The sequence below is a fragment of the Amphiprion ocellaris genome, chromosome 12, assembly GCF_022539595.1.
Source record: "Amphiprion ocellaris isolate individual 3 ecotype Okinawa chromosome 12, ASM2253959v1, whole genome shotgun sequence".
In the NCBI taxonomy this organism is placed as follows: domain Eukaryota; kingdom Metazoa; phylum Chordata; class Actinopteri; family Pomacentridae; genus Amphiprion; species Amphiprion ocellaris.
In genome coordinates, this window is record NC_072777.1 from 30,854,661 (window position 1) to 30,882,553 (window position 27,893).

Sequence of the window (27,893 nt, forward strand, 5' to 3'; positions counted from 1 at the left end):
AGATGGATGAAAAAAATTTTCTTTCTAATATTCTAACAGCCAGCAGGGGGCGACTCCTGTGGTGGCAAAAAGAAGTCAGATTGCACAGAAGTCTATGAGGAAATGCACCTGCTTCTCACTTGATTTGTTACTTTTAAAATAAAATATGATGATCATTTTGTAAACTATGGTTCCATTAATGGTAAATTAAACAATAAAGCATGATATGTTTTAGGTCACTACTGTATCACTGTACTTTGTGTCCTTGAGTTCTCAGTTAGATCCACCACTTGCTGATTGCATCTGGTTTGTTTGAACAAACTGCAGCCACAGCAACGACTTCTTTGACATAATGTGAATTAGTTTGGAACCAACCCGAGTAAATGTTTAGTAAAAGTTAAATAAGCCAGACCAAGCAGACTTTATTAGGTTAAAGAAGTTCAAAGTTGTGAAAAGGAGCAGTCTGTTCTTCTAAGTACTGGATTAGTCCTGGAAGGCTGTTGATGTAAAGATTTTTCTCATTATGAAAGTAACACAGATAAAACCAACCAGTCTGTCAGTCAAACTAGTCACTACAGCCCTAATGTGGTTCACAAAACTTACAATTTCAAATGTTTCATAGAAGGAACTCATTTCTAAAAATTTCACATCTGACTGCAGGATTTTCAACATCAGCAGCGGCAAACAGAAAAAACTCTACAAAGGATCTCTGAGTGAAGACGGGAGTCTGCTCAAGGTAACATTTTCCCTCCACATTTAAAAAGCCTTTATATATAAATTTATTTATAAACGTACAGCTCCTGAACTGTAGGACTGTTTTGTATTTGCAGGTTCAGATCGATCCTTCGGGTCAATATGTGGCCACCAGCTGCTCTGATAAAAACATCAGCATCTTTGACTTCTGCACTGGGGAGTGTGTCGCCACCATGTTCGGACACTCTGGTGACAGAACTCACATCAGATTTCATGAAGCCAAACGGTGCTGTACATAAATTGCACTCAGGGAGGCATTACATTAAATAACTAAAGAATATTTTTACTGTTTTGTTCTGCAGAAATTGTCACTGGGATGAAGTTTACAAACGACTGCAAGCATCTGATTTCTGTATCAGGCGACAGGTGAGAAACGTTTGTGATTCAAGTAGAACTTTAAAACAGCAAAACGCGTAAGTTGAATATATAAAATCAGACATTTAGATGTGCTATTTTTATTCATTATTGCATTAGAAAACAATATGAGCAAACGCTCTCTGTGAGCAGCTCCAGGACTGAAACCATCTCCAGCCTCTGCAGTGAGAGGAAATGACTGTGGAAATGTGTTTGCAGACAGTTTCCTCAACAGTCGAACTAAAATGAAATCTTGAATATTTAATGCTTGAATGCTTTTATCTCCCAGCTGTATCTTCGTGTGGCGACTGGCTCCAGAACTGACAATCAGCATGAGAGAGAGACTCTTCCAGCTGCAACAAAACCCAAACGCTCCACCTTTCAGGACCACCAGTCCCAGGTGAACACACACAGCTAAATGATTACATTTATGACGTAAACCCACCTGGAGAAAACATTCCACTTCACATATACTAATGTACTCACAGAATACTCCTTATTTTGACCGTGTTGCTGCAGGAGGGAGGCGTACAGCGCTCCTGCTCTGGGCGGTTTGTCCTCGGACAGCGACCGCGAGCAGGAAGAGGAGGACCGAGGTGATGACAACAATGATCCTGAAGACAACACGACCAGCACTTCCTCTGATAGCAGCCATGGAGAAGACGACACAGGTACAGTCTGACTGTTAAGACAATCATACAAACATAGAGCTGAGAAAAGGGTGTGGTAGTTGGTAGAAAGATGTCTGGTTCACTGTCAAACCTGATTATACCCACATTTTGCCATTTCCTCCTACTACCTTCCTATTTGAATACTTTCCCATGAATCTCCTGTATTTTTAACCTTTTTGAAAAGTAATGGTCGTTGCTGGTGGTGCTTGATGACAGGTATAACCACAGCCATGTTTACTACATTCCCCTCTAAAAGAACGTTTAATTACAAGTTCCCTTATTTTGAATCCCAGTGCATCTGCCCCACTGCACTGCCACTGACATCTGATGTCTGTATGAAGTAGGGCTAGAACTAATGATTATTTTTATTGTGGATTAATCTGTTGATTATATTCTCGATAAAGTAGGATATAAACCAGAAAATGAGCACATCTAAGAAGGCAGGACCACAAAAATGTGTCTTACTTTTCTTTAAAATTTACTCAAACTCATTAATCGGTTATGAAAATAGTTCACTTAATATTTAATAACTGATTGAGTAACTGTTGTAGCTCCACTATGAAGAGCAGCAGAATCTAGAAAACGATTTACATTAAATTGAAGAGTGATTCCTGTGATCATTTTTAAACATGTAATTTATGCACTTTTCTGCGGCTACAGGGGGCTCAGATGAAGGACAAGACTGGGAGCCAACAAAGGTAGGTGGTTTCTAAACATATTCATCAAATAACAAACACCATAAATGATTTATTGGTGCATTTTTTACAAAAAAAATATGAGAAGACCATTGTCTTTGTATTGTCAAAACCACTTTTTTTCCCCTATTAAATAAAGTGACCAAATTCAAACCCCAGTGTTAATTTTTAACAGCAACATGATGTACTATGTTTCATACCCACTAAACACTATACTTTATCTATAACTGGTTCATCTCCTGCGCTGCCTTTCCAGCCTGGATCCGTCAGTCAGGTCGTCCCTGACCCCTCTAAACGTCCTCGGAGGCGTTGGTCTCATCGTATGGGCTCTCTGGAGCTGATGGTTAAATCCATGTTGGACCTGAGGCAGCTGGAGACCTTCGCTCATAAGAAAAGCCCGAGTTGCCCCTCGCATGACCGAGAGAGAGTGAGCACAAGCAGCCTCGAGGAGCCCCCGGTATGCAGGATTTAGAATTATAATATTAGTCATTTTATTTAATTATGTATAAAGCAGCAATTGCTTTGACAGAGAATGAAAATTCTTCTTCTTATTTTTTATTTATTTTTTTTTTACTATTTTGTGAAAATTTGTAACACAGATCGCATGTTATAGTCATAAAAGCCACAAAAGAGGATACACAGGGAAACAATATTAAAACACAAAGCCAGTCAGGTTTAACATAAAGAAAGAAGACCAAAGATGCAAAAGTGGAGAAATTCGACTATATATATGCCAAGAACTGATTAGGGAGACAAGATAGAGGTGAAACTAATGAGGGCAATCAAAAGAGGAGGAAAAGGAAAAGGAAAAGCACAAGTGACACATGAGGAAAGACAATTTTAAAATGAAAACAGGACGTAAATGAGAAGGAATGTGAAATGTGCACATCGTCAAACAAAGGAAGATATGGAAAGGGAAACACACAGGAATAAATCAAACAAAACAAAACTAGAAACTAAAAATCCATCGACCCTGATATGGAGTGTGTGAGGAGAATGAGTCTGGACATGGTTTTTATTTGAATGAGTTGTGATTTGTGCATCAAAGCTTAGATCTGAATAAAAAGTGCTCTCAGATATCTGGCAGTGGGTTTTATGTGGGAGGACAAAGGACCATGGCTGTTGTCAATGAGGCTGATTTTTGTCATCAAGGGTTTTTTAGAAAACAAACGGTAGAATAGGAGTGAGCTGCCCACTTAGATCCATGTATATGTAATAAATAAGTCACCTGTACTCATTTTCTGCAGCAGCAGCAGCTGGAGGAGAGATCCAGGAGACATCGGGCCTGGCCACCCCCTGACTGGATGTCCTCAAACACTTCCAAGGGCATCGAGGGGACCGATGGAGCGGTGCTGTATCCAGAACAAAATGAGGACGACACGAGTCCGCCGGGCAGGTAAATCCCTGCACATGGGTGATTACAGTCAGCAAAAGAGATTTTCTGTTCACGGTTAAGCATTTCTTTTTCTGCCCCTCACTGCTTCTACATCTCTATTTCTCCCACATCAGTGATTACATGGTGAAGGAGCAGCACTGCAGGATGCAAGGGCGAGGAATCCGCAGTGAGAGCCAGGACAGCCGAAGCCCAGATAGCGCCTGTTCCCTGGGCTACGCCAGCAGGGAGTCCAGCCCGGATCACATCCTGGATGGTGAGACTTCAGTCTGAGGACACAAGACACAGATGAAGTGTGCAGATAAAATTGATTTATTGAAGGAAAAACCCAATACAACCCGACAATCTTGGATCCACCAGGACAAAAGCACCCCTTTTATATGCTTATTGTTATTAAGTGTGCCAATGTATAATCATTAGAGCTCACTTATTGCTATTCTTCAGGCTTAATTCTTATTAGTGACGTATCCAACACAATTTTCGGAACCTAACTTGTCCCGCAGCTTTGAGAAAAGCCATATAAATTATATATGAAAACATTTGGCTTTATCAGGAATGGTGAGCTTTGACATTTGGAAGCGATTCATCAGATTTTTTTTTTTAAAAATTTGCTACAAACTGTGTTAAAAATCCCCATTGAAATGAATGGGAAGTTGGCCGGTCAGTCGCCAAAACCCAGACATCTCTGAAACAGCTTTTCAAAATAAAATGTAAAAGGTACTGATCAGGGTTCGTGAAACGCGCTGGCTTTTCAAAATAAAATGTATAATTTATACCTTGTGTATAATTATAGCAGGACATATTATCTGGAAAAAGCTGCATTGACACACTTGAAATTTCTTCAGAAATGTTTTAATTTCTGTTGCTATACTGTATTTAGACTTTTTAATACCCTTTTATACTGTATATACCAGCACAAGTTTGCACTTTGTTTCTTATACCCACATGATTTGCACTTTATTTTTGCACATTAGTTTCCTTATCTATCTATCTATCTATCTATCTATCTATCTATCTATCTATCTATCTATCTATCTATCTATCTATCTATCTATCTATCTATCTATCTATCTATCTATCTATCTATCTATCTATCTATCTAGCTGATGCTACACCTTCCTCCAACATTATACAAGTTTCACAGTGAATGTACCATTTTTTGTGCATTTATCAATTTAAGATGCTAAAATCATACAAACTGCCTTTCAGTGAGGCTTTTTCTTGCTGCAGTGCAAAGGAAGATGTCAAATGAATGTCAAAGGCCTTTAAAAAGATATCAAAGTCGCATTGGTATGCTCTGTTCGAATATTTTTTATCTGTATGCATTTCTGTTTCAAGTCATAAAATTTCCCCTCAAAGTGTGTCAAGTGCAGGATTTAAAATTAAAAGCTCGAATGTGCATGAAAGCCGCGATTTCTCTTCGACATACTGTAAAGCGGATACCCTGCCGAGAGGGATTTGAGCACACAGAGGAGGAGGATTTTTCAGTTTCAGACCTGATAGAAATATGTCAGATAAAACCAGCACATAAGCCCCAGTGTTCAGGCTGGTCATTTGTTAAGGATTACCTGCTGTATGCAATGGATGCACCAAGGTCAAGCGAGGAGTTTTTTTATGGGGTTTTCGTCCTTCTTGTTTCCAGATTCTCCAGATGTGGAGTCTATGAGTCCAGAGAGCTCTGATGAGGAGAATCAAGAGAAACAGGAGGAAGAGGAAGGAACAGCGGGAGTGACGAGCATGGAGGAAGCTCTGAGGACAGTGAGCGACGGTGTTTACCACAGTCAGGAGGATTTCCTCAGGCAGAACTTTGAGACGCTGGCAGAAAGCTGCAGCTCAGGTAATACTCACACACCTTTAACATGAAACTTTTCGCTAGCTTTTCAACCTATGCCCTCCAAAATAACGAGAAGCTTAAGACCACAGAGAATTAATATATTTGCCTAATCCTCCACAAGAAATTAAATAACAGTCCTTAATGCTGCTTCTGCCTGCACTGAATGTCTATGACATCACATGCAAATACACACACAGTGATTAATTCTTGGTTTCACTTTTGCTTTCTTTGCCTGTCTCCATTTTCTTCTTTTCTGTGTCTTCTTCTTGATGCCGATCCTCAGCTGAGCCGAGCAGAGTCCCGAGGCTCAGTATGTCTTCACGCTTCCTGGCCAGAGGACATAATAACAGGTACAGTAGACCACTTCATGTGGACTCACAGCTATAATTACAAACCCATGTGGACTGTCTCAGGCCGCTCTGCTGATCCAGCCCAGCTGTCAGTGTGAAATGACATTGTTATCGCTCCTTTTGGGTATTTTAGTGTGTGAGAGGAGTTTGTTTTTTTATCCTCTGAGGTTTTTATTTTTACACTGAATGGGCATAGAGACATTTAACTGTAGAACACTGTTTATAGTTTGACATACACTCTAAAAAATCATGTCTGGGCTCAGCAAGATCAGTGTCTTCTGATGAAATTATGTTCAACCAACAAACTACAATGACATAAGGGCTTTTCTGCCACTTTTAAAGATATTTTCGTTACCACTTTCTTAATGACTGGTAGCGTAAACAGGAATTTTAAAACTGATTGTTCATGAAAAAAATTAAGTTGGTCCAACTAGTGCCATAGTATTTTCTTTGTAATTAAAAATTAATTTTATGTGTAATGTACTTTATAACTTAAGTTGTTAAAATGACAAATTAAAAAAATTTAATCACTTTAGTGTTCAGTAGGCAGGAAGTGGACTTGAAATCCTCAAAAAAAAAAAACCTCAAGACTAACAAAATTACATTGTCAAGTCAATTTTATTGAGTTACTTCAATTAGAATTTAGTTGGAATTTATCTAAATCAGCAAATTTGATATATATTTTTAAATCTTGCAGCCAGAAATTTAAAAAAAAATTAAATCGTGTGAATACGCCTGTTTAATTAATTTTTAAAGTGTAGGCACAGTTGTACTTAATTGCTTTCTTACTGATTGATTTCACTCTCATGTGTGCATCAACTCTGTGTAAGTCACAATATCCACCTACCAGCACCTGTAAAGCTCATTAATTAATATATATGTGGGCCTGGGATCTTTCTGCATGGACTTTCATGTTCTCACTGTGCATGTGTGGGTTTTCACTGGGTTCTGCTGAGGTTTATTGGTAACTCTAAGTTGTCTGTAGGTGTGAATGTGAGTGTGATTGTTTGTCTCTATATGTAACCCTGAGATAGACTGGTGACCTGTCCAGGCTGTCTTCTGCCTTCACCAGTCAGATAGGATCAACTCCAGCCAACCTGTGACCCTAATGAGGATTAAGTGGTGTATAGATAGTGGCTGGATGGACGTATATGTATATATAGTACCAAAACCCCTGTTTATTTTCTTGCTGTTAAGCTAACTGGCTGCAGGATGAGGCTTTATTTTTATCTCACAAATCTCAGTGTGATGCCAAGCTTCACATCCAACACAGATCAGATTTACTGTTAAGAGAGTACAATATCAGATTTTTTACGACGCAGTTATCGTGGCAAAAAGAATTCATAATGTTTTGGCAATATTTTTGAGAAAATATGGGGGAAAAGCTTATTTGGAAGCAGATACAGCAACCAAAAAAGTTCTCTGTAGTAACAACACATTGTGGTAGCATCCAGCTAGTTTTTGCATCTTTTTCTTTGTGTTTTTCTTTTTCCCATTTTATGGCAAGTGGCCGCCAGTGTTAAGTTGTAATACTGAAGCCTCCTATGTTAGACTGTCAACTAGATAGTTGTTGTGTCCTTACAGACATCATCATATGTATAATATTATTATGATATTATTTCCATTTTTGAATATCAAGGTGTCCAATAATACCTGTTCCCCCTGACCTTTACCTTTTCTTTTTGCATACTTTAGAGGTATAAATGTGTATTAAACTCACCAGCTTCTCTCTCTGTCTCTCTGTAGAGCGAGGCCTCTGTTTACCAAAACAAATGAAAAAGAACAAGACGGCCTCTCTGCGAAGCCGCCGGTGTCCAAAGTACGACCCTTAATGGAAGCTGGCGAGAGCAGAAACACTGAAGATAAAAACCCAGCATCCCCTGGAAGGACTGAGGGACAGAAGTACGAAAAAGGGGCTGCACAGGGATTTTTACATTTTTTTAAAAAATGATAAATACAAAAGTTTGACGATGAAACATTGATATGTCGTCATAGAAAGAATGCAGTTCATCACATTCAGGACAAACATAGAATACTTGTTTACAGGCAGCACATTTTCTGGAAATATTCTCATGCAAACACATTACAGCAGCCAGGGAATGTTCCTGCAACATTACCTAGAAGTTTTAATGATGTTTTAATGTTCAAACAATGTTTGAAGGATATTTATCATCTCAAGTAATGTTGAGATTGTGTAGGGGATAAACTCTTCTTGTAAAGTGATTAAAAGAGGTAGAATGTTGAGCCTGCAGTGTTCTCAGGATATTTTGGGGAACACATTATAGAATGTTCTTGTATTAAACATAATGTTCCACAGTGTCACACGATAACAAAGGAAGGATGTTTTAAGAACACTGAGGCATAACAATCTAACAGTGTTGCCACTAAACATTTTTAGAACATCTTTAGTCTTTAAGAAGAACCTTAAGGGACTAAACTAACACTTACAGGCCTCAGATGATAGAACTTTCTGTAAAGAATTCCTGAGAAAGAACGTTCCCTATGCAGCATTTCTTGTAAGAAGGTTGGAGCATAAGAGTCTGACATCGTCGTCACCAAACATTTTTTCATTCTGCCTTCAAGAAGAACAATTTAGAACTACAGTAAAACTTTCTGCCAAAACCACTACTAGAACTTTGCAGAACTTTCTCTGAACATTTTTAGAACAAATACATTTCGGCTGGGATGTTGAGGTGTTGTCTCGCCTCTCAGCAGGCCTCCAGAGAGAGACGGTCCTCCAACACTGAGACCCCTGAAGAAGAAGACTTCGGGTTCCCACCTCTGGAGGTTCTCCAACCCTCCCTCCAGAACGTCGCTGCTGCTGCTGGACAGAACGTCGGGTTTGCACAAGTCACACTCGGCCCACAACTTGTCCACAGATGGTATGTTTTATCATCATTTAGCTCATTTAAACTCACATATTTGCTGCCATTTCTCTAATATTTGAGTCTGACTTTTCAATTAGCTGCCTTCTATGACAGCTGTGATAGTTAATCTGCCTCCAGAGTGTTTTAAAACATAATTTGCTCCACATTTTCTTTCAAATACGCCAAATTAATCAGTGTATTTTTCTCTGCTTTGAAGTCGTCTAAATGAATTCACAAAAATTTGGCATGCATAATTGAAAGCGCTTCTGTTTTCTTGGAACTAATCTTAATCATCTCCTCCTGTTTTTGCAGCTCCTCGCTCCCCGGTGCTCTCTGGTGACCGGAGGGACCTTCGCAGGAGACCTCAGAACCTTATCCTGGATCAAGCACCTTCCTTCCACTTTTCCTCTCCCAGCTCTCCACAGTCGCCCCAGTCGCCGCTGCCGTGGGAGAGCCCCAGACTGAAGCACCAGCACTCCTACATGAACCCCACGGCCAGCTCCATGGCCAAAAGCAGCCGCTCCTCCTCTCTGGGGGACGGCCTTCAAGTGGCAACTCCACCTTCCTCCCCGAGCCTCCCTAAAAGCCGGAGGTCGTCTGATGAGCCTCCTCTGCTCACCTCGTCTCCTCTCTCTGCTTTCCCATCTTCTGTCTCACCAGCAGCATCCCTCCTATCGTCAGCTAGTTCCTCCCCAACTCCTCCCCCTCATCCCACAGCTAAAGTTTCACCTCTCGCCCAGAGTGTCCCGCCTTCTCGCATCCCGATGCCGAAGCAGCCGCTCAGCCCTCGACGAAGCCTCTGTCTGGAGGTGAAGCCGAGTTGGTCTGGAGGTGCCGCGAGGGCTTCGACTCCTACAGTAGATCCTGGATGTGATGCTGCACCGGGAATCAAACAAGGTCAGACACAAAGACAACCTTATACTGTGGATGTCTAACAGCTTCAGACACATTAATCAGTCTACATAGGCAACCGTCTTAATCTGTCCTGTAGCTTGGTCCAGTTAATTTTAGATTCTGTCTGCTAAAAAAATCAAGGTATTGTGGTTCATGTAGAAGCTGTTAACTAGTTCTCTGCACAAATGTGGGATTCAGACTCAAAGTGCAACTGAATGTAAAGAGTTGTGTTTGTTAGGAAGGAACTACATGTAGCCGTTTGTTTTTGTCTTCTCAGCACGAGGCAGGAATCTGTCTCTGAGTTTGGATTTACCAAGTTTCCTGCCGGTAATGCAGAAAAGAGACTCAGTTACTGAAAGGTACGATTAAAAAAAACACATATGTTTTTAAACAAACATTTAAGATGGATGGATGGATGGATGGATGGATGGATGGATGGATGGATGGATGGATGGATGGATGGATGGATGGATGGATGGATGGATGGATGGATAGATAGATAGATAGATAGATAGATAGATAGATAGATAGATAGATAGATAGATAGATAGATAGATAGATAGATAGATAGATAGACAGACAGATAGATAGATAGATAGATAGATAGATAGATACTTTATTCATCCGTTTGGGGAAAGTCATGTGGCTCACACATGTTACATACAAGATGAATATGGTATTTTTTTTTGGTTGCTGGTAAATACAGGTAGAGTACAATACAAGTCCAAAAATGTGCAATGTGAAAATACAACTAAAAATTATGAGCATACAAAATATTAGTCAAGTCAGTTTTATTTATATAGTAGTTTTGAATTCTTTTGTTCAGACATAAAGTGAATAGATAGATGTTGATTGCTTTGACAGTTTCGGCGGATGCTATTGCCTTCATATAGTATATTTAAAAACAACCAAGGTTGACCAAAGTGCTTTACAGTTCAAAAATACTAAAACAAGACAAAATCTGTAAGGAAAATATACAGATCAAGATGAACAATTCCATATAATAGGTGTCAGCGCTCAGCCACAGTTGAGAGCCACAGAGTACATGTGTCTTCAGTAGGCACTTGAGGGTATCAAGAGGCCGAGCAGTTCTAATATGAACAGGTGAGCAGTTCCACAGAGTGGGTGCAGCTACAGGAAAGGCTCGGTCACCTCTGGTTCTCAGCCTGGATCCGGGAACTTTAAGGACCATCTGATTGGCTGACCTTAGTGATAAAACTGGAGCATTGACAGTTAAAAGCTCATATAAATAAGAAGGTGCCAACCCATTTAGCGCCTTAAAAACAAGCAAGAACATCTTAAAAACAATTCTAAAATAGACAGGAAGCCAGTGGAGGCTGGCTGAGGCTAAAACTGGTGTGATGAGCTCCCGTTTCTTCGTCCCTGTTAAAAGCCAGGCAGCAGCATTTTGTACCAGCTAGAGTATTATATAGTTAAATTATTACTATTTTATATGCTCATACTGTATGTATACTACCATATATCCAAGATGTTGCATTGTTATTTATTGACCCTAGGAGCTTCAGTAGAAAGCAACTGGGCTTCTCTTTTTGGTTCTTAAAGATGTTCTTCAGTGTTTCTTCAGTGAGGTGTAGATGTTTCACCTCACTGAAGTTTCCTGGATGAGAGATGAAACGTCTTCAACAACCTAAAAGAGAAGTTGATTTCTACTGAAGCACCTAGAATCTCCACAAACTGAATGAGTGAGAATCTACACAGACGTAGTGTTATTTATTGATTTTTTTCTGTCCTCTTTTATTAACCTTGTGCCTCAGGGTTGATAGTAATACTGTAACTGACGAGTATTTCTGACATTTCCTCCCAGTGTTGGTGCTCCAGGTCAGGCGGCTGCAGCTAAAGAGCGCCCTCTGGTGCCTGAGCAATCCCAAACATCCAGCCTCCAGCCTTCAGGTCTGGCCTTCATCACTAACCCTCTTCCTCTTCATCACTGCATCTCTTCACACTGCTCACTTCCTGCCTTCTGGCCTGTCTGTCAGTCTGCTTGTCTGTGTCCCGTCCCTCCGTCTGCCTGCTGTCAGTGCTGTGTCCACACATGAAGGAGGATAGCAGTGATGCTTTCTTGTTCTAGCCATCGGTTTGGTCTTTGTAATGTTAAAGAGCCCATAATATGCAGATTTGCAAGTCTATAATTGTATTTTTGGCATCTATTGAAATATTTTCACATGCATTAGTGTTCAACAACACTTTATTTTGCTCATACTGCGCACAGTTGCAGCACTTAGTTTTAGCCTCTCTCTAAAACGCTTCTGTCTCTTTAAGAACCCCCTCCTAATAAGCCCAGTCTTCTCTGATTGGTCAGCTGGTCCATTATGCTGTTTATGTAGGTCTACTAGACATAGGTCTGGTAAGAAAATAATGTTGAATGGAAAGGCAGCGGCTCATTTTTTATTAAAGGGAAAAACTAGCCACTCAGCAGGAGTCATGCAAATGTGTTACATGATGATGTCAACAAGTAACAAAATCTAAACTTGGACTTCAAAGGAGGCATTTCAGACAGGTCAAGAGCAATATTTTCTGTAGATAGAATAGCTTCCTGTTGTGTGGACTTTGGATGTTTGCAGACTGTTTACTTGCACAAAAAAGCAGCTACAGTGGATGATTATGAAGACAAATATATAGAGGTGCTGTCGGAAGCTTTATCCTCTGGGGATCAGGACGATTTAACTTGCATAACAGGTTATGTGACATTATTTGTATGTACAAAAGCTGTTGCATAAATGTACGGGATATTACAGCCAATCTGGAAAAGGAAAAGCAGATCAGTTTCACATTAAAGCCTAACAACAAGATACTTGCATGTTATTATGACATACATACTTAGTATTTTATGACGAGAAGCTTTTCTTGATATAAAAATATACTATTTGTCTTGTTATCACTTTAGAAACTCATGCTTAGATGTGGAAATGGAGTGCAGAGAACAGGAAACTTCAAGAACATCACTTATTTACACAGTTTGATTAGGTTCTGCATTGTGCTTGAGTTCAGATGTGCTGAGATTCTGGAGTTATTGAGCACCATGGACGATATTGTGATAAGACTGTAAACACAAAGATGTATTTCTGGAGGTCATATTGCATTGATCAGCTGTTTAGTGATTCCAAACAGGTGCTCTTTGGATGCTTTAGGTGTTGATTCCATCATGAAGGGTTTAATGCGTAGTTCAAAATTGAGTTCACATGGCTATATTTCTATATTTGTATGAAAAGAACAATACATTGCGCAAACCCACTAGTATGCCTCAGATTGTGTTTATGGGAGAATTTTTAGCTATGTTGGAAGCCTTCTATGATGCTGTAATTGCTGCCAAAAGTGCATCTACTAAATACTGGCTTGAAGAGTTTCCTCCATAAAGCATGGTGGTGGCAGTATCATGATGTGAGGATGCTACTTGGCAGCATGCCCTGGAAGACTTGTAAAGGTAGAGGGTAAAATAATGGAATAGAATATATACTTTATTGATCCCTAATAGGAAATTAATTTGTAACAGCAGCATATTAACATAGACAACAGAGGCAACAAAGAAGGAGAAGTAAGGTGAGGTGGGACTGAGCTGACGGAGGTCCCAGAGGGGATATAGGGGAGGAGCAAGCTGGAGAGGATGAAGGTAGAAGTTTGGGTTGGAGGAGGAGGGTGGAGGAGATGGTCGACCTGGTGTCTCCAGTTTCAGCTTGTACAGTAGGAGGAATGTAAGCAACAATGGTGACGATCACAGTGAACTCCTGTGACAGATAGTATGATCTCAGACTAACTGCTAATGCTAATGTCCTGCTACAGATCTGTTCTTTGATGGTAACGTGTGCAGGGTTCCACCGTCTGTCATTCCTCTTACCACATGCTGTATAGCCCTGGTCTGCTCATATAGTCCAGAAGCCTCTGACTCTGGTGTTATTCTCAGTAATACAGTCTTTCAGCCATGTTTCCATGTAAAACATGAGGCTGCTTTCCTGGTAGAGTCTGTGGCTCCTGACGAGTGTCTCAAGTTCCTCCATCTTATTACCCATAGAGTGAACATTTCCCATGATAACAGACGGAAGAGTCTCTCTCTAAACCATCTCTCCCTTCCTCCTGTTCCTTTTTACTCCAGCTCATCTGCCTGTACATCTCTTCTGTAGAAATTCCTCTGGAATATCATGTCTAAACATCCTGGCAGTTTTGGAGAGCTCAGCGAGATCAGAGGCTCCTGTTGGAGTAAACAATAGCCGGCTGGCTCTGTTGCTCTGCAGGTAGAACTCCACTGAGCAATGGTCCGTTCCACTCCATTTCCTCTTCTCACTCCTCCAAGATAATCAAAAAAGTAGAATTAAAAAAAAAAAACACCTGAATCGCCAACGATTGAAAAAAACAAAACAAAACAAAACGTTTGGCATCAAGAGAAAATCACACTAAGCTGAAAAACACATGACTAAAAAGCTGCTGTAACAGGCTGCTGCATCACCGGCGCCCTCTTGTTTTCTTTCGAAGTTTAAAAAAAATGCAGCAAAGTTAAGGGAAATCCTAGAACACAACTTATCCTGGTCCCTGTGCAACCTGACTGATCTTGAGCAGTTTTACAAAGAAAAATGGGTAAAGTTGGAGTATCCAGACATTCAGGCTGATTGAGACCAACACAAACCCAACGTGCATCTTCTTAAACGGGGTGAATACTTATGCAATCACTGATTTTCTGTCTTTTATTTTTAATTATTTGACCTCCCTTTGTAGAAATCTGTTTTTACTTTGACATGAAAGAGTATTTTTTGTGAAGTCTTGTCAAAAATGTCCATTTAATAGGCACTATATTTGATTAAATTCTTAAAGAAAACTTCAAGTTAACCTCATTAATACAAAAGAGACGACAGTTACAATGTTTAATTGTTGTTCTTATTGATTGTGACTGTCATCTCTTTTAATTTTTAAGATAAACTAAAGAAATGATTATGGTTAAATTTGCATATTTCACATTAACGCCTCCTAAATAGATCGACTCTTCCATTAATCCATGTTCTGTTTGCACACAAGATGTTTTTTATTGTCAAAGAGGAAGCTGACATATGAATCTGCACACATTAATGCTCCCTGGTTGAAATCTGCACTTTACTTAATGAAAGCAGCACTGCAGAATGTTTTCCCCACATTGCTCACTTGCTCAGTAAATAGATGTATCTAAGAGATTTAAAATGCCGGAGTGACACTGACGATAGCTTCATCCTTTTCGTCACACTCCTCTCCCTGCTGTTTCTCAGATGATAACAGCCTCTCAAAGGCAACAAATAGTTTTTGATTTCATTTCAATTTGAGCACACAGAAGCTATTAAGTTATATCTCGTCCCCATTTGTACCTACAACTGTGTTTTGCTGCGGGATATAAACTGTGAAATCATTTTTCTCAGTTTCACAGCTCGCTCTGTTCAGGCTTTTTGTGCTGCAGCCTCCTTGTGTGTGTGTGTGTGTGTGTGTGTGTGTGTGTGTGTGTGTGTGTGTGTGTGTGTGTGTGTGTGTGTGTGTGTGTGTGTGTGTGTGTGTGTGTGTGTGTGTGTGTGTGTGTTTGTCTCTAGTTTCTTTTCTGATACCTTTTTTCCCCCCCTTAAAAGCTCTTCAACCTTTTGCTCAACGTTTACTGTGCGCCTACTTCGCTCGATAACATTGTGTGCTTGTTCTGATTCGCCACATGCTGAGCTATACTTGAAACTCTTTTCCCTCCATCTCTTCTCTCCTCAGATCACTCAGTCACCTTGGAAACTTGCAGAGAGGCCGTTAGCGCGCTTCACAGCAGCCTGAGGAAAACCGTCAATCTCTATACGACGGTCAGTGAATTTGTGTGCATCTGTAAGGATGTTAAAACGGGGACACGGGGATCTATTTTAATAGTATATATTTATTCATTAATATAAATAGAAGAGAAGAAGAGGGGGAAACAAAGAGAACAAAAGGGAAATAGATATTTTCTCTTCAAATGTCTTCTTTTGTCCGTCCAACAGCAGAAGATTTTCAGATTACAATTATTGAATTAACCCTCCTCTTGTCCTCATTTACGGCACCAAAAAATATTGTTTGCTTGTCTGAAAAAAATGCCCCAAATTTATAAAAAATTTGCAAAATCTTCAAGAAGAAAATTCCTTAAAAGTTTCCCTTAAAAGTTTTATTTTAAAAAAAAATCCCCAAATTTGGCAAGAAATAAAAATAAAAAAATTGTAAATGCATTTTAGCCTAAACGTCGTTACAAATTTTGAACACCAAACAAGTATGAATATGCAAAGATGCACCATGTAAAAATATGAAATAATTAAAGATCACTTGCAGTTATAAAAGATTTCAATACCTTGTTAGGATACACGTAATTTTTTTTTCTTTTTTTTTTTAACATCTTTTGCTCATTTCTGGTACTTTCTTAGGATATAGATGCACTATCTCCTGCTAAACAAATAATGTTTACACCTATGCAGTACCTTCAGCAACAATAATAGTGATGATAAACCTCTACTTTAGTCAAGAAAACAGTTACAATATGTAAGACGTAATAAAAGCGAGTGGTGTCCACTGATTAAATACAGTCTTCTGCCCTCTGAAGAGGAAAAAACTCAGATATTCACAAAGTGTGTGATGCATGACAGATTGTTTCTTCATGTCAAATAGATTTTGGGTTGAAAATTCAATTAAGCTGCTTCATAACAAAGCATTACATAACAGTAAATATAAATAAAAAAATAACTGTTTCAAAAAAATACATGGTCATGGTCAAGATAATCACACAGTGGCCCAAGATTATGATGATAAAATGAAATAAAATAAAACAATGAAATCATCATCAGTAATAGAACAAACAAATATATATTTTATATAAATTATATATAAAATATAAAAATAATCAAATCATCAACGGCCATAGATTTAAAAAAAACTATGATAAAATGAAATAAAATAAATAGAATAAAATAATAAAATCATCATCAGTCAGAGACAAATAAACATGATAATAAAATGAAGTTAAAATAAATAGAATAAAATAAAATAATACAATCATCAACAGTCATAGATTATAAAAAAGATTATAAAATGAAATAAAATAAATAGAATAAAAAATAAAATCATCATCAGTCAGAGACAAAAAAATATGATAAGATTAAATAAAATGAAATAGATTAAAGTAAATAAAATAATATAAAATCACCTTGTGCTGTTTAAAAAGACAGTGGTAGCAGGGATAAATTTGCTTCATAGTCTGATAATCCTGCGCTAAAAAATACGGGTAAATCAACAGAATAATGGGTCTCTGTCTGTGTCTCAGGTGTTTATTTAGTTTATCTTTATTACCAACAGGTTCTCCAGAGCAGCCAGCAGCTCAGTGAAGATCAGCAGGAGATGAAGAACATCTTATCTGAGGCTTTGTTCACCGTAAAGTCTGAGCTGGACTCGGTTCCTCGCTCAGCCTCACAGTGTGACGGTCCCACAGAACAGAACCAGGAGGTGAAAGGTGACGGAGATAAAACTCTGGCTCTGCTGGAGCAGTACGCCGAGCTACTGCTCAGATCTGTGGAGAGGAAACTGGATACCAAGGCCTGATCAGACGGACTCACGGAGCAGAAAACAACGTGTTCGGAGGAGCTGAGTAGCACTGAGATTTACACACAGAGTTCTTTTGTAGCTTCGTTTCTAGACTGAAAGCAGAAATCATTATATTTGAGGATTATTATGCACTGAAAAAAGAATAGAAGTTGCCTTATTTTCAAGTTGCCATAGCTCGTCTTTGTCTGTGCTCCACTTTTTCAAATCAGATTTCATGAGTGGAATGAATCGCAAAATGTCACGAGATGATGAATTCACATGAAGAGCAGAGGTAGTGAAAAGATGCAGCTGCATAAAGACAGTATTCATGATGTTGGTTCCATTTTGGTTTAACATTGTAAAGACAGAACAGTGTTCTGACAGAGAAATGTGGACCTAAAAATGTTATTTTTTAATCTGATATTTACTATTTATGCTCTTGACGATATAAATGTGTTCAGACTTGTTGAATATGGGCACTAGATTAGCATAACAATATATTCTGTGCTGAGCTTTGATATTCTACTTGGATATTCTTGCAGATTTATGCAGAACAGTCGCTTACAAAGTGTCCCAAATTTAAAAGCTTGATCTGTATCCCTGAAATCTGTGGCCTAAAGATATGGAAACATTTTAGTGTCACACCAGATAAACAGAAATGAGTCAGAAAATTATATTATTTTAACACATTTTTCAAGCTATAATAAGATATAATTCATGTTTTAATTAACATTCAGATATATGTTATCATAACAAACAGAAAATAACCTTATTGCTCTGTTGTTTCAACCATATCTAAATTCTAAACTGGTCAAAAATTGAATAACTTTGTTATAAAAGAATGAAATCTTGTAATATGTTTTTTTAAAAAAACTAAACTTTTACAGCAGATTTGTTTAAAAATAGGTTATTTTCCTTGTATTTTCCTGTATTATGCAGATATACTACACTTAATATTTGTGCTTAATATTAACAGAAAAAAATATTTATCATCTGTAAAATAAAATCAATTAAAATTACAGTGTACAAATGGTTATATTCAGGTATGAGGTTAACCCTGTAAGACTAAAAAAATAAACTAATTAGAATTTTTAAAAATTGCAAAAAACAATAAAATAAAATTAGCAAAAAAAACTAAAATAATAATAATATTACATAAACCCAAATATAGAAAAACATAGAAAAATATAGAAAAACAGCAAAAAAATTAAGATAAAACAAAACTAAACCAAGGTTCTCTCTCTCATATATATATATATATATATATATATATATATATATATATATATATATATATATATATATATATATATATATATATATAAACATATATATAATATGAAGAGATAATAATAATAATAATAATAATAATAATAATACTAATAAAATAAAACTGGTGTATTTTTGCAACAGTGGGTTTTACCACTGGGTTTTGTCTACCTCTGCTGATCATGTGATTCACATTTTTGTGCCGAGCGTCTTCCTTGTTGTAAAAGTCGCTGTAAGTTTGGTGCAGTTATTAATCTTCTCTATACAGTGTATCAGACAATGTTATTTTTATTAGTTTATGTTCTTTCTGTACGTGTGTTTGTGCTGATTTTAATGTTCTGCTTCTGTTTTCTATTTCTCAGACAGAGATTTTTCTTATATTTTGCTGTCATACAGTTTCAGATTGTTCTCTTAAAAATAAACAGTGAAAACATCAAACCACATTACTGATACTGATAATTTTATTAAAGGATCACTGCAGTTAATAGAACCCCAGACCTCACTGTTGCTTCTGACAATGTTGGTACATTTCTCAGTTAGTCACGATTTAATAATATAGAAAATATGGTGCACAATAAATACAAAAGCAGTCGCACGTTCACACTGAAAAACAGCAGCTTATGTGTATTAAAGGGTTAGTTTGAGCTCCATCATGATAAATGCAGTGGACAGTTTTAGTTCCATATAATGAGGTGTGTGTTTGTGTGTGTATATGTATCTCTGCTACACACTCTTATTCATGCATTCATTCAGTGTGTTTCTTAAGGAAGAGTCTCCACGTTGATGTAGGTGAGGACCACGTCGTGCAGGATGTTGATTCTGTTGATCTGGTTGAGCTCTCTGATGCGGTGACGGAACTCGAACAGCGGGATGTTGTTCACGGCCACCCTGAACGCCTCGGGGGTGCACAGGACCTTCATCTGCAACACAACAAACGGCTAACAGTGTCGCACTTCCACCACCAAGGCTGTGATGAGCTGTCAGACATGCAGAGCCAACGTCAGTCACAGCTCTGGTTAAATACTGGAACCAAGTCTTTACCCGGCAGTCCAAAAAGTTACAAATATTATAGTCATGATCACATTTTGATTCCAGCTTCTTTAAATGGATTTATTTTTTTGCTTTCTTTCCTCCTCTCTGCAAATAAGCTGAATATCTTTTGGTTTGACATTTGTCATCTTCACCATATTACCATTTTATTCCATTTTCTGACATTTTAGAGTCCAAACAACTCATTGTTTAACCCTCGTGTCGTCCTGTGGGTCAAAATTGACCCGGTTTAAAGTTTGAAAATGTGGGAAAAAAATATATTTTCACAGTGAAACTTCTGATGTCCACATTTTCAACATGTTTGGGAAATCTTTGAACATTTTTTGGTTGAAAAAAAGAAATGTTAAAAATGTTTCTTAAGAACGTTCACAAAAAAATCAACCAAAATCCTGCAAAATTCGCTGGATTTTGGTTGATTTTTTGTGAATGTTCTTAAAGAAAATATTAGAAGTTTTACTGATATATATGTCATCACTTTAGATATTTTTAGGATTTTTTTGAAGATTTTTACTCATTTTTTGAAAATATTTACAAGAATTTTCTTGCCAAATTTGGGAGATTTTTTTTAAAAATAAAACTTTAAAAGGAAACTTTTAAGCAATTATTGGAATTTTCTTCGTGAAGGTTTTGCAAATTTTCAGAAATTCGGAAATTTTTTGCACATTTTTTGGATTTTTTTCAGCCAAGGAAACAATATTTTTTGGTGCCCATAAATGAGGACAACAGGAGGGTTAAACACTGGAACCAAGACCCGGCAGTTCAAAAAATGATAAATATTATAGTAATGATCAAATTTTGATTCCAACTTCTTTAAATGTATTCATTTTTCTGGTTTCTTTCCTTCTCTCTGCAAATAAGCTGAATATCTTTTGGTTTGACATTTTTCATCTTCACCATATTACCATTTTCTGACATTTTAGAGGCCAAACAACTCCTTGTTTAAATGGGAAAATAATCCATATTGAAAATAATCGTTAGTTGCAGCTCCATTACGGTGCCAGATCTGTTAAATGCCTCCTGGGAGAGTCTGTAGTTGGTGTCAGTAAACAAAGCCACAAAGACAGAATTAGCTCGTCAGATTAGCCACGTCTTGTAATGCCCATTAAGCATAATAGTTATTGATGTTATTGAGCGACATGAGACCCCCACTGACCTCCAGGAGCCTCCCTGCAGTATAGCAGCTCCCTTATCTAGGACTCGCCTGCACAAGCGACTTTCCAACCCTTTCCATCTTTTCCCAGCGTTAGCCTGACGTTAACCATGAGAAAGTGACCTACAGTCAGTCAAATGCAGCTTTGAAACATCAATGTACAATTCTTTGACAGTAATGTTATTAGTTGTAGTTACTTTCATTTTATTAGTCATTAGTTTTATTAGTATCAACAGTGTAAATTTCCCATATGCATTGTTATATTTGGTTTAACCCACAGAGCAGTGACCGTGCTTCTGTTCTTCTTCTGTTCTCTGCTGTAGTGCAGTCTGCATGAATGATTTATTGATGCTAGCAAGCTGCACAGTAGATCTGATGCTCTCTTAGAATTAGGAGAGCTTTAACCCTCGTGTCGTCCTGTGGGTCAAATTGACCCGTTTTAAAGTTTGAAAATGTGATTTAAAAAATGTATTTTCACATTGAAACTTCTGATGTCCACATTTTCAACATTTTTGGGAAATTTGGGAATTTTTTTGTTGGAAAAAATGTTTCTTAAGAACATTCACAAAGATTTTGTGAATGTTCTTCAAGAAAATATTAAAAATTTTGCTGATACATATGTAATCACTTTAGATATTTTTAGGGTTTTTTGAAGGATTTTTACTCATTTTTTGAAAGAAGTTACAAGAATTTTCTTGCCAAATTTGGGGGATTTTATATATATATATATATATATATATATATATATATATATATATATATATATATATATATATATATATATATATATATATATATATATATATATGGGAAATTTTTTTGCTGATTTTTTTTTCAGACAAGGAAACTATATTTTTTGGTGCCCATAAATGAAGACAACAGGAGGGTTAATAAACTCAGGGGATAACGGATGTCTTTGTACAGTTGGGTGAAGGTCTAATTGACATTTTACGCCTGTATTTATATGCTGTTTTATTCATTTCATTTTCAAAGCCTGTTTTGGCGTTAAATTAGGGAGATTTTTTGGACAATACTGGAGACATTGATGCAAATTTTAGTGATCAATTTTGTCCATTTGAGCAAATTTGGATCTTGTCTAACTTTCTGTTGACAGAATTGTGTGCAAATGACCCTTACCACTAAAACCAAGCTGTAATGTAAATGTAAAAATAATAATGTGTGGAACCCCAAACCCAATAAAACAGGTTCCTTGAAGCTCTTCTATATCCAAGAGGAGATGCATCACCCTCAATATTAGCATTAGCATTTGCCCTTCTAATGAAACCATGTTTTGAAATATAGATTTTGTGGTTAATAGAAACACATTTTGAAAGAAAAAAATGAATTGTGTGTTTTTCTTTACATAAATAAATCAATTTCTTCACCAAAATGATGCAGAAAAGGAACAACAGCAAGAACAGAATGCATCAAAGTTTCCAGAGCTGCTTGACCCTCACAATGCTGGTTAATGTGTCCTTCTATCTTCAAGAAAAATCTACGCCCCTGCATGCTACGCAAAGTATCTTTAATTCCTCAGTTTACTGCTGTCTGTCTGATTCCTGTTTCTGCTGCTCACCTCAAAAGGGCTGCCGAGAGCGAAAGGGAAAGGCCCCTTCAGGTCCCTCTCCTCTGCTCCCCAGCGTTCGCCCAGTTTGTGGTTACGGACCACCACCTGTTTGCCTCCTTCACTGAAGCGAGGGTTGATGTGGAAGGCAATGTCGTTGCCTCTCAGGAAGTTCACAGTAAACCTGCAGGAGACCAGCATTTACATCCTTTACTGTCCTTTTATCAGAAACTAGAGCTACTTGAAATCCGGTTTAACAAAATTTCTGTCACATAAATGTAAGAAAACAGAATCTTAGCAACAGAACAGCTCAGAAAGACACTCCTGGTACTTGGGTCAATGTATAATTGAGGGACTTTTGAAGTCCATGGGATATATCTTGCATACATTTGTATTAAAAGTAAAAAAAATCTAAGTTTTTTTATGTTCATTATGATCACGTTTTTACAAATTCCAGAATTATTTATGGAAACAATCATTTATTAATAAAAAAATGACTTAATATCACTAAAATGTCAAATAATAATGGTCTCAATTTAATAACAACCACCTTCTAATTAGCTAAACAATAATAAAATGAACTAATTCAAAAATTGTTTTGATTGTGTTCTTTTTATTAAGTCGAGATAATCATGACAGATATTTCTTTTTTGGCAATATATCAAATTTTATATGGAAAATAACAAATTGTATCTGTGTGAGAAATCATTTTCAACTAAGTTCCCCATTACAAAAACACCTCTGGAGGAAGTGTGTTAATTCCAAATCACATGACCTGCTCCACATGATGTCATTTCCTCCTGAAGAAAAGATTTGAAGGTATGTTCTTTCTCCTCTTGCTGAGTTATTTAATATAAAGTAGTGTGTGAGTCAAGTGTGGATTTATGGCATGGCAACAGGTTTACTACAGTATCTTTATCAATAACTTTCAATGTTACTCAATTGTATATATAATAATTAGAAGAATCTTTGTGTAAAAATGCCATGTGGTGTTTGGTTATAGGTGGCCATGTTGGGCCTGAAAACAGCAAAAATGTCAGCTATGATAGCTGTCAACTTTGTTACAGCAAGTCCCACAATTATATATTGACCCACTTAGGAATCAGCTTACATTTTGGCATTAGGTTTCACATGGCCCAAGATGGTCATCATCATCTTGTCGTAGACGCCTCGGGCCAGGTTCAAGTTGTACGGAACACTCTGAACAGCAAAGAGACAGTAAAACAATCTGACATCCAAACAGCAGCATTAGAAGATGAACACCAGCCGATTTCTTCACTCACCAGAGGCCCAGATGTGGGTGGGAGCCAGTGCTGAGGCATGAGGGATGGGTTCTGTCCAGGCCACCCGGACTGTCCCGGGTTATAGGGCCAGCCGGGGTGGGCGGGCCAAGCGGCTACACCTGGATGGATGCTGGAGGCAGGTGCAGCTGCTGGAACTGGAGCTGGGGTCGGGACTGGAGCTTGGATGGAAGCTGGCGGCTGGGCAGGCTGGTACTGGGTGTTCGGCCAGCATGGCTGACAGGGATTCACCGGAACTGGAGCAGGAACTTGGATCGGAGCCGGAACCACGGTGGGAGCCGGAGCAGGAGCCGGAGCTATGACCTGAGTGGGGGCCGGAACCGACACCGGAGCCGGTTGTGTGGCCGGCCAGCAGGGCGTGCTGGGCTGGCCGGTCCAGCAGGGGGCAGGCTGGGTGGGCTGACCGGGCCACGCAGGGAAACCGGAACCAGACTGGGGCAGACTGGGCCACAGGCTGCTAGACTGTGGGGCAGAACCAGACGGGCAGCTGCCACACAGAGCGTCAGAGTGCTGAGCCAGAGGAGGAGAGGGGGAGGACGGAGAGAGAGGAGGATCAGGAGCATGGACGGAGATCCGAGGAAGAGAGAGCGTGGACAGGATGGACGACACCAACTTGCAGCCGCAAACATGGCCGTTCAACACAAGCAAGATCAAGCGTTTATATTTAGATGGAAAATAGAGGAGAAAAGTTGTTGTTCATTCTTACCAGTGTGGAGATTTGAGAATGTGGTGATGAGGTACTTACATCCATGCTGCCTGGAGAAACAAGATCACTTTATTTCATTTGCAGTTTTAAAAATCACAAAGAAACCAAATGACAGGAGAACATCAAAGAAAATCTATAAAGAAATGCCAGTTTAAGAGATATAAACTAAACTATTACTGAAAAAGCTAATTGAAACTGTATAGAAATGTACTCATCTATTTCTTATAACAACATACATACAGTTGTGGAAAACTACTAAATAAATTTAACCCCCATGTCATCCTGCAGGTCAAAATTGACCTGTTTTAAAGTTTGAAAATGTGGGAAAAAAATATATTTTCACAGTGAAACTTCTGATGTCCACATTTTTCAACATTTTTGGGAAATCTTTGAACATTGTTTGGTGGAACAAAAGAAATGTTAAAAATGTTTCTTAAGAACATTCACAAAAAAATCAACCAAAATCCAGCAAATATCGCTGGATTTTGGTTGATTTTTAAAAGTTTAATTAAAAAAAAAAAATCCCCCAAATTTGCCAAGAAAATTCTTGTAAATATTTTCAAAAAATGCGTAAAAATCTTCCAAAAAATCCTAAAAATATCTAATGTGATTACATATATATCAATAAAACGTCTAATATATTCTTTAAGAACATTCACAGAAAGAATCACCCAAAATCCAGCAAAATTCGCTGGATTTTGGTTGATTTTTTTGTGAATGTTCTTAAGAAACATTTTTAACATTTCACTTTTTCGCCAAAAATGTTGAAAATATGGACATCAGAAGTTTCACTATGAATTTTTTTTTTCATTTCCCCACATTTTCAAACTTTAAACCGGGTCAACACGAAGGTTAATCATATTTTGATTTGAATACTACTTTGATGAAAACATACGTTTAAAAGCAAGGCGCTTACTTAAAACAGAGTATTTCCACACTGTAGTTTTGGTGCTTTTACTGGAGATCGTAGTATTCCTGCCCCCCTACAGACTGAACTAGCACAGCAGTGAGCTTAAACAAGCCTCAGAGAGAAGAACTAGTTCTCTAGGTGTCCACCAGAGGACTCTACAGCTTGTCGGGATGTCAAGGTGGCAGCAGAAGTTCACACCAGAAGAATGTCTGACTGTGTATAAACTGATCACTACTGAATGACAAGAAGAATGCAGGAAGAGTCTGGTGACCACACAAAACATCCTGAGTCATGCAGAAACATAATGGAACACTGAATCTGTTATTTAAAGAGGAATGTGCAGCTACAATGATTCTCTGCTATCTAACCTGTAACACTAAGATACAGTCGGTTATGTCAGTGCAGGTCCAGTTGCAGAATGATTTCAACAGCTCCCTAATGTCATTAAAAAGATTTTTTTATTAACTAAAGGTGCTTCACTCACAAAGTAAAATGAGTCACATAAAAGGATATTAATGCAAAATTTCTGTAATTCTGTAAATTCTTGTAAATATTTTCAAAAAAATGAGTAAAAATCTTCCAAAAAAATCCTAAAAATGTTCTAAAGAAACAAAGCTAAGTTGTGGTCACGGCCTCCAAAAGACTGAAGTTTGATCATCCCACATAACTAGCAGTGAAGCCTATTAGAGAGCTGCATGCACAGAACTGGAGTTACATCCAGTAACTAGTATTTTTCTGGCAGAATTTTTCATGTTTTTCCCCATACGGATGTAATTTTTAACCACATACAACCCAGAAGTTCTGACCAACTATTCACAGATTTCCTATCATTGTCATTGAAAGTGTATAAAGAGTTTTAAAATGTTTGTGTTTTTACATGTTTTCCTAAGTCATAGTGATTTTGATTTAGCTGAGGACTTTAGTCGAAGACTGTTGGAACGAAACTGCTCTGAAGAGCTCTGAAAACTCTGAACAGTGCAAGGCTTGTTGCAGAACCTACAGCTAAAAGTGAGAAAGTAAAGACTGAATGAACACTTTGGGGCGTCTCAACTAAGGAAGGTGTTCTGAGCAGAAGCAAAAACATTTTTGCCATGTGTGTACTGTATCTCATGCCGTTTAAATTGCATATTTACTGTGAATTTTACAAAGAAATCAAAAAGCATAATTCAAGTAACCGTTCCAGATTTTTACTAAATTACAGTTACATAAAAAGTCTTTTATTATGCTGTCTATAAGTTCTCATGCACTTCTACACTGCAGCCTTGCTTGTACTTATAAATGCTAAGAATGACTGACCAAAAAAAAATAAATTTTAAAAATTAACAAGACTTTGGGCCACTTCAGTGTGAATATTAATTTCAGCCTGGTTTCAATTAAAAATGGTCTGTTTCTGCCACTGTTACATACTTTTATACCATCACAATTACTGATAATCAACAGCTATGTAACTAACAAGCTATATTCATCTAAATGAATTCTGTTTTTCTGTCTAGATCAAATTTTATGATATTTGTCTTGCACTTTCAACAGGAGATTTTGCCATCAAACTATCCAAGGATTTAAACAGTACTTTGCGTACATTTGAGTATGATTCATAAAAATATATAATATTTAGTATACGTTGCAATAGATAAAAGTAAGAGGAGAAGTTACCTTTCCTTGTCTTCAGTCCTCAGGTGCACACAGAGAAGGCTGGTGCTGCTTTAGGTCAATAGATCAGCAGGAAACTGTCTTTTATAGCCTCAGATTCTGTCACAGTTTGGCTCCTCCTCACTTCATGTCACTGTCAGGATAATGACACTCCCTGTGTGCCAAACATATGTGAGCTAATATTCTAAAATACAGCAAAGAGCATTTCAATTCCGTCACTTTTACTGTCCATAGCTGGCTAAACTTTTAGGCCTCACATTGCTCAGTGGAAGTTATGATGGTATCAGAATGAATAAAATGCATGAAACATTAAAAGACAGTGAGCAAAACTTTAAAGTGACACGACAAAGCTGCGATTTTCAAGCTTATTTTTAAATTTGCTACAGATACTAAGCAGTAAAATGTACATCAGCTGAAAAACCCGCACGATGAGATTCTCTTTTTTTTTCTACCTAAACTGGGCCCAGTGACAACACAATGACTCGACTTTGTGCTGACGTTGGTTCACTTGGCTGTCGAGGAGTCATGGGACTCTGCAACACTCATAACACATCAGTGCAGGCCACCTGGAGTAACACAATTACTGCACATGGACAAATAAGTCAGGACTCAGTGCTGTTTTCTGAAATGATTCACAGTTGAAAAAGTCAGAGGCTGCTGCTCGGTTCACCTCCAGGTTAATTCACACAGTTCTGATTTATTACATTTTTCTGAGTTATTACTAAGTGACTCTACAGCAGATGAACTAACCTCTTCTCGCATGTTAAAATATTGATTCTGGTATTTTTGATAAACAAGAGGCCGAATAAATCTCCACAAAACCATCCGATAAATCTCCACGGCAACAGCATCATAACAAATAACACTTACATATGTGGATTCACACAACTGCAGCAGTTGTCCTCGCTACATTATTAGATTATCTGTTATCTGAGCTGAAAAATGTCAGAAATTGCAG

General features: G+C 37.9%; 2 protein-coding genes across 7 annotated transcripts in view; one reads left to right on the plus strand and one right to left on the minus strand.

Annotated features, from left to right (window-relative positions):
* LOC111585829 (mitogen-activated protein kinase-binding protein 1-like) overlaps positions 1-18,196 on the plus strand; it is a 41,515-nt gene extending 23,319 nt beyond the window's left edge. The window contains exons 16-33 of one of the 3 annotated variants that reach the window (XM_035941645.2): positions 640-715; positions 810-921; positions 1,035-1,098; positions 1,376-1,486; positions 1,606-1,757; positions 2,418-2,455; positions 2,709-2,909; positions 3,700-3,848; positions 3,962-4,101; positions 5,488-5,682; positions 5,963-6,029; positions 7,776-7,931; positions 8,742-8,911; positions 9,209-9,793; positions 10,068-10,149; positions 11,616-11,701; positions 15,512-15,597; positions 17,111-18,196. In XM_035941645.2, coding sequence (XP_035797538.2) covers positions 640-715; positions 810-921; positions 1,035-1,098; positions 1,376-1,486; positions 1,606-1,757; positions 2,418-2,455; positions 2,709-2,909; positions 3,700-3,848; positions 3,962-4,101; positions 5,488-5,682; positions 5,963-6,029; positions 7,776-7,931; positions 8,742-8,911; positions 9,209-9,793; positions 10,068-10,149; positions 11,616-11,701; positions 15,512-15,597; positions 17,111-17,353 — 2,713 coding nt within the window. In that variant the 3' untranslated portion in view covers positions 17,354-18,196. The remainder of the gene's footprint in view (positions 1-639; positions 716-809; positions 922-1,034; positions 1,099-1,375; positions 1,487-1,605; positions 1,758-2,417; positions 2,456-2,708; positions 2,910-3,699; positions 3,849-3,961; positions 4,102-5,487; positions 5,683-5,962; positions 6,030-7,775; positions 7,932-8,741; positions 8,912-9,208; positions 9,794-10,067; positions 10,150-11,615; positions 11,702-15,511; positions 15,598-17,110) is intronic. The other 2 variants (XM_055015666.1, XM_055015667.1) reach the window with 2 other exon arrangements.
* An 855-nt stretch (positions 18,197-19,051) lies between these two features.
* On the minus strand, positions 19,052-27,011 carry LOC111585932 (galectin-3-like). 4 transcript variants are annotated; one of them, XM_023295586.3, is made up of 6 exons: positions 26,939-27,011; positions 24,376-24,425; positions 23,652-24,179; positions 23,480-23,568; positions 22,381-22,552; positions 19,052-19,524 (listed from the first exon to the last, which is right to left on the minus strand). In XM_023295586.3, the coding sequence occupies exons 2-6, from the start codon at positions 24,418-24,420 to the stop codon at positions 19,366-19,368; spliced, it is 993 nt and encodes a 330-aa protein (XP_023151354.2). In that variant the 5' UTR covers positions 24,421-24,425; positions 26,939-27,011; the 3' UTR covers positions 19,052-19,365. The 4 variants fall into 4 exon arrangements, with proteins under 4 accessions (XP_023151354.2, XP_023151360.2, XP_035797589.2 ...); XM_035941698.2 differs by lacking the exon at positions 26,939-27,011 and adding an exon at positions 20,808-20,902 and having other exon boundaries at positions 19,386-19,524; positions 23,652-24,281; positions 24,415-24,420; XM_023295592.3 differs by lacking the exon at positions 26,939-27,011 and having other exon boundaries at positions 24,415-24,421.
* Positions 27,012-27,893: the final 882 nt, after the last annotated feature.

Bases quoted from the DNA above. Each gene is read 5' to 3' on its own strand.
- LOC111585932 (XM_035941696.2), bottom strand. The intron at 23,569-23,651 runs GTGAGTGAAGAA...TTTGCTGTTCAG, and splicing joins CACCCACATCTGGGCCTCTG to AGTGTTCCGTACAACTTGAA. The intron at 22,553-23,479 runs GTAAGCTGATTC...GGTCTCCTGCAG, and splicing joins GTGAAACCTAATGCCAAAAT to GTTTACTGTGAACTTCCTGA.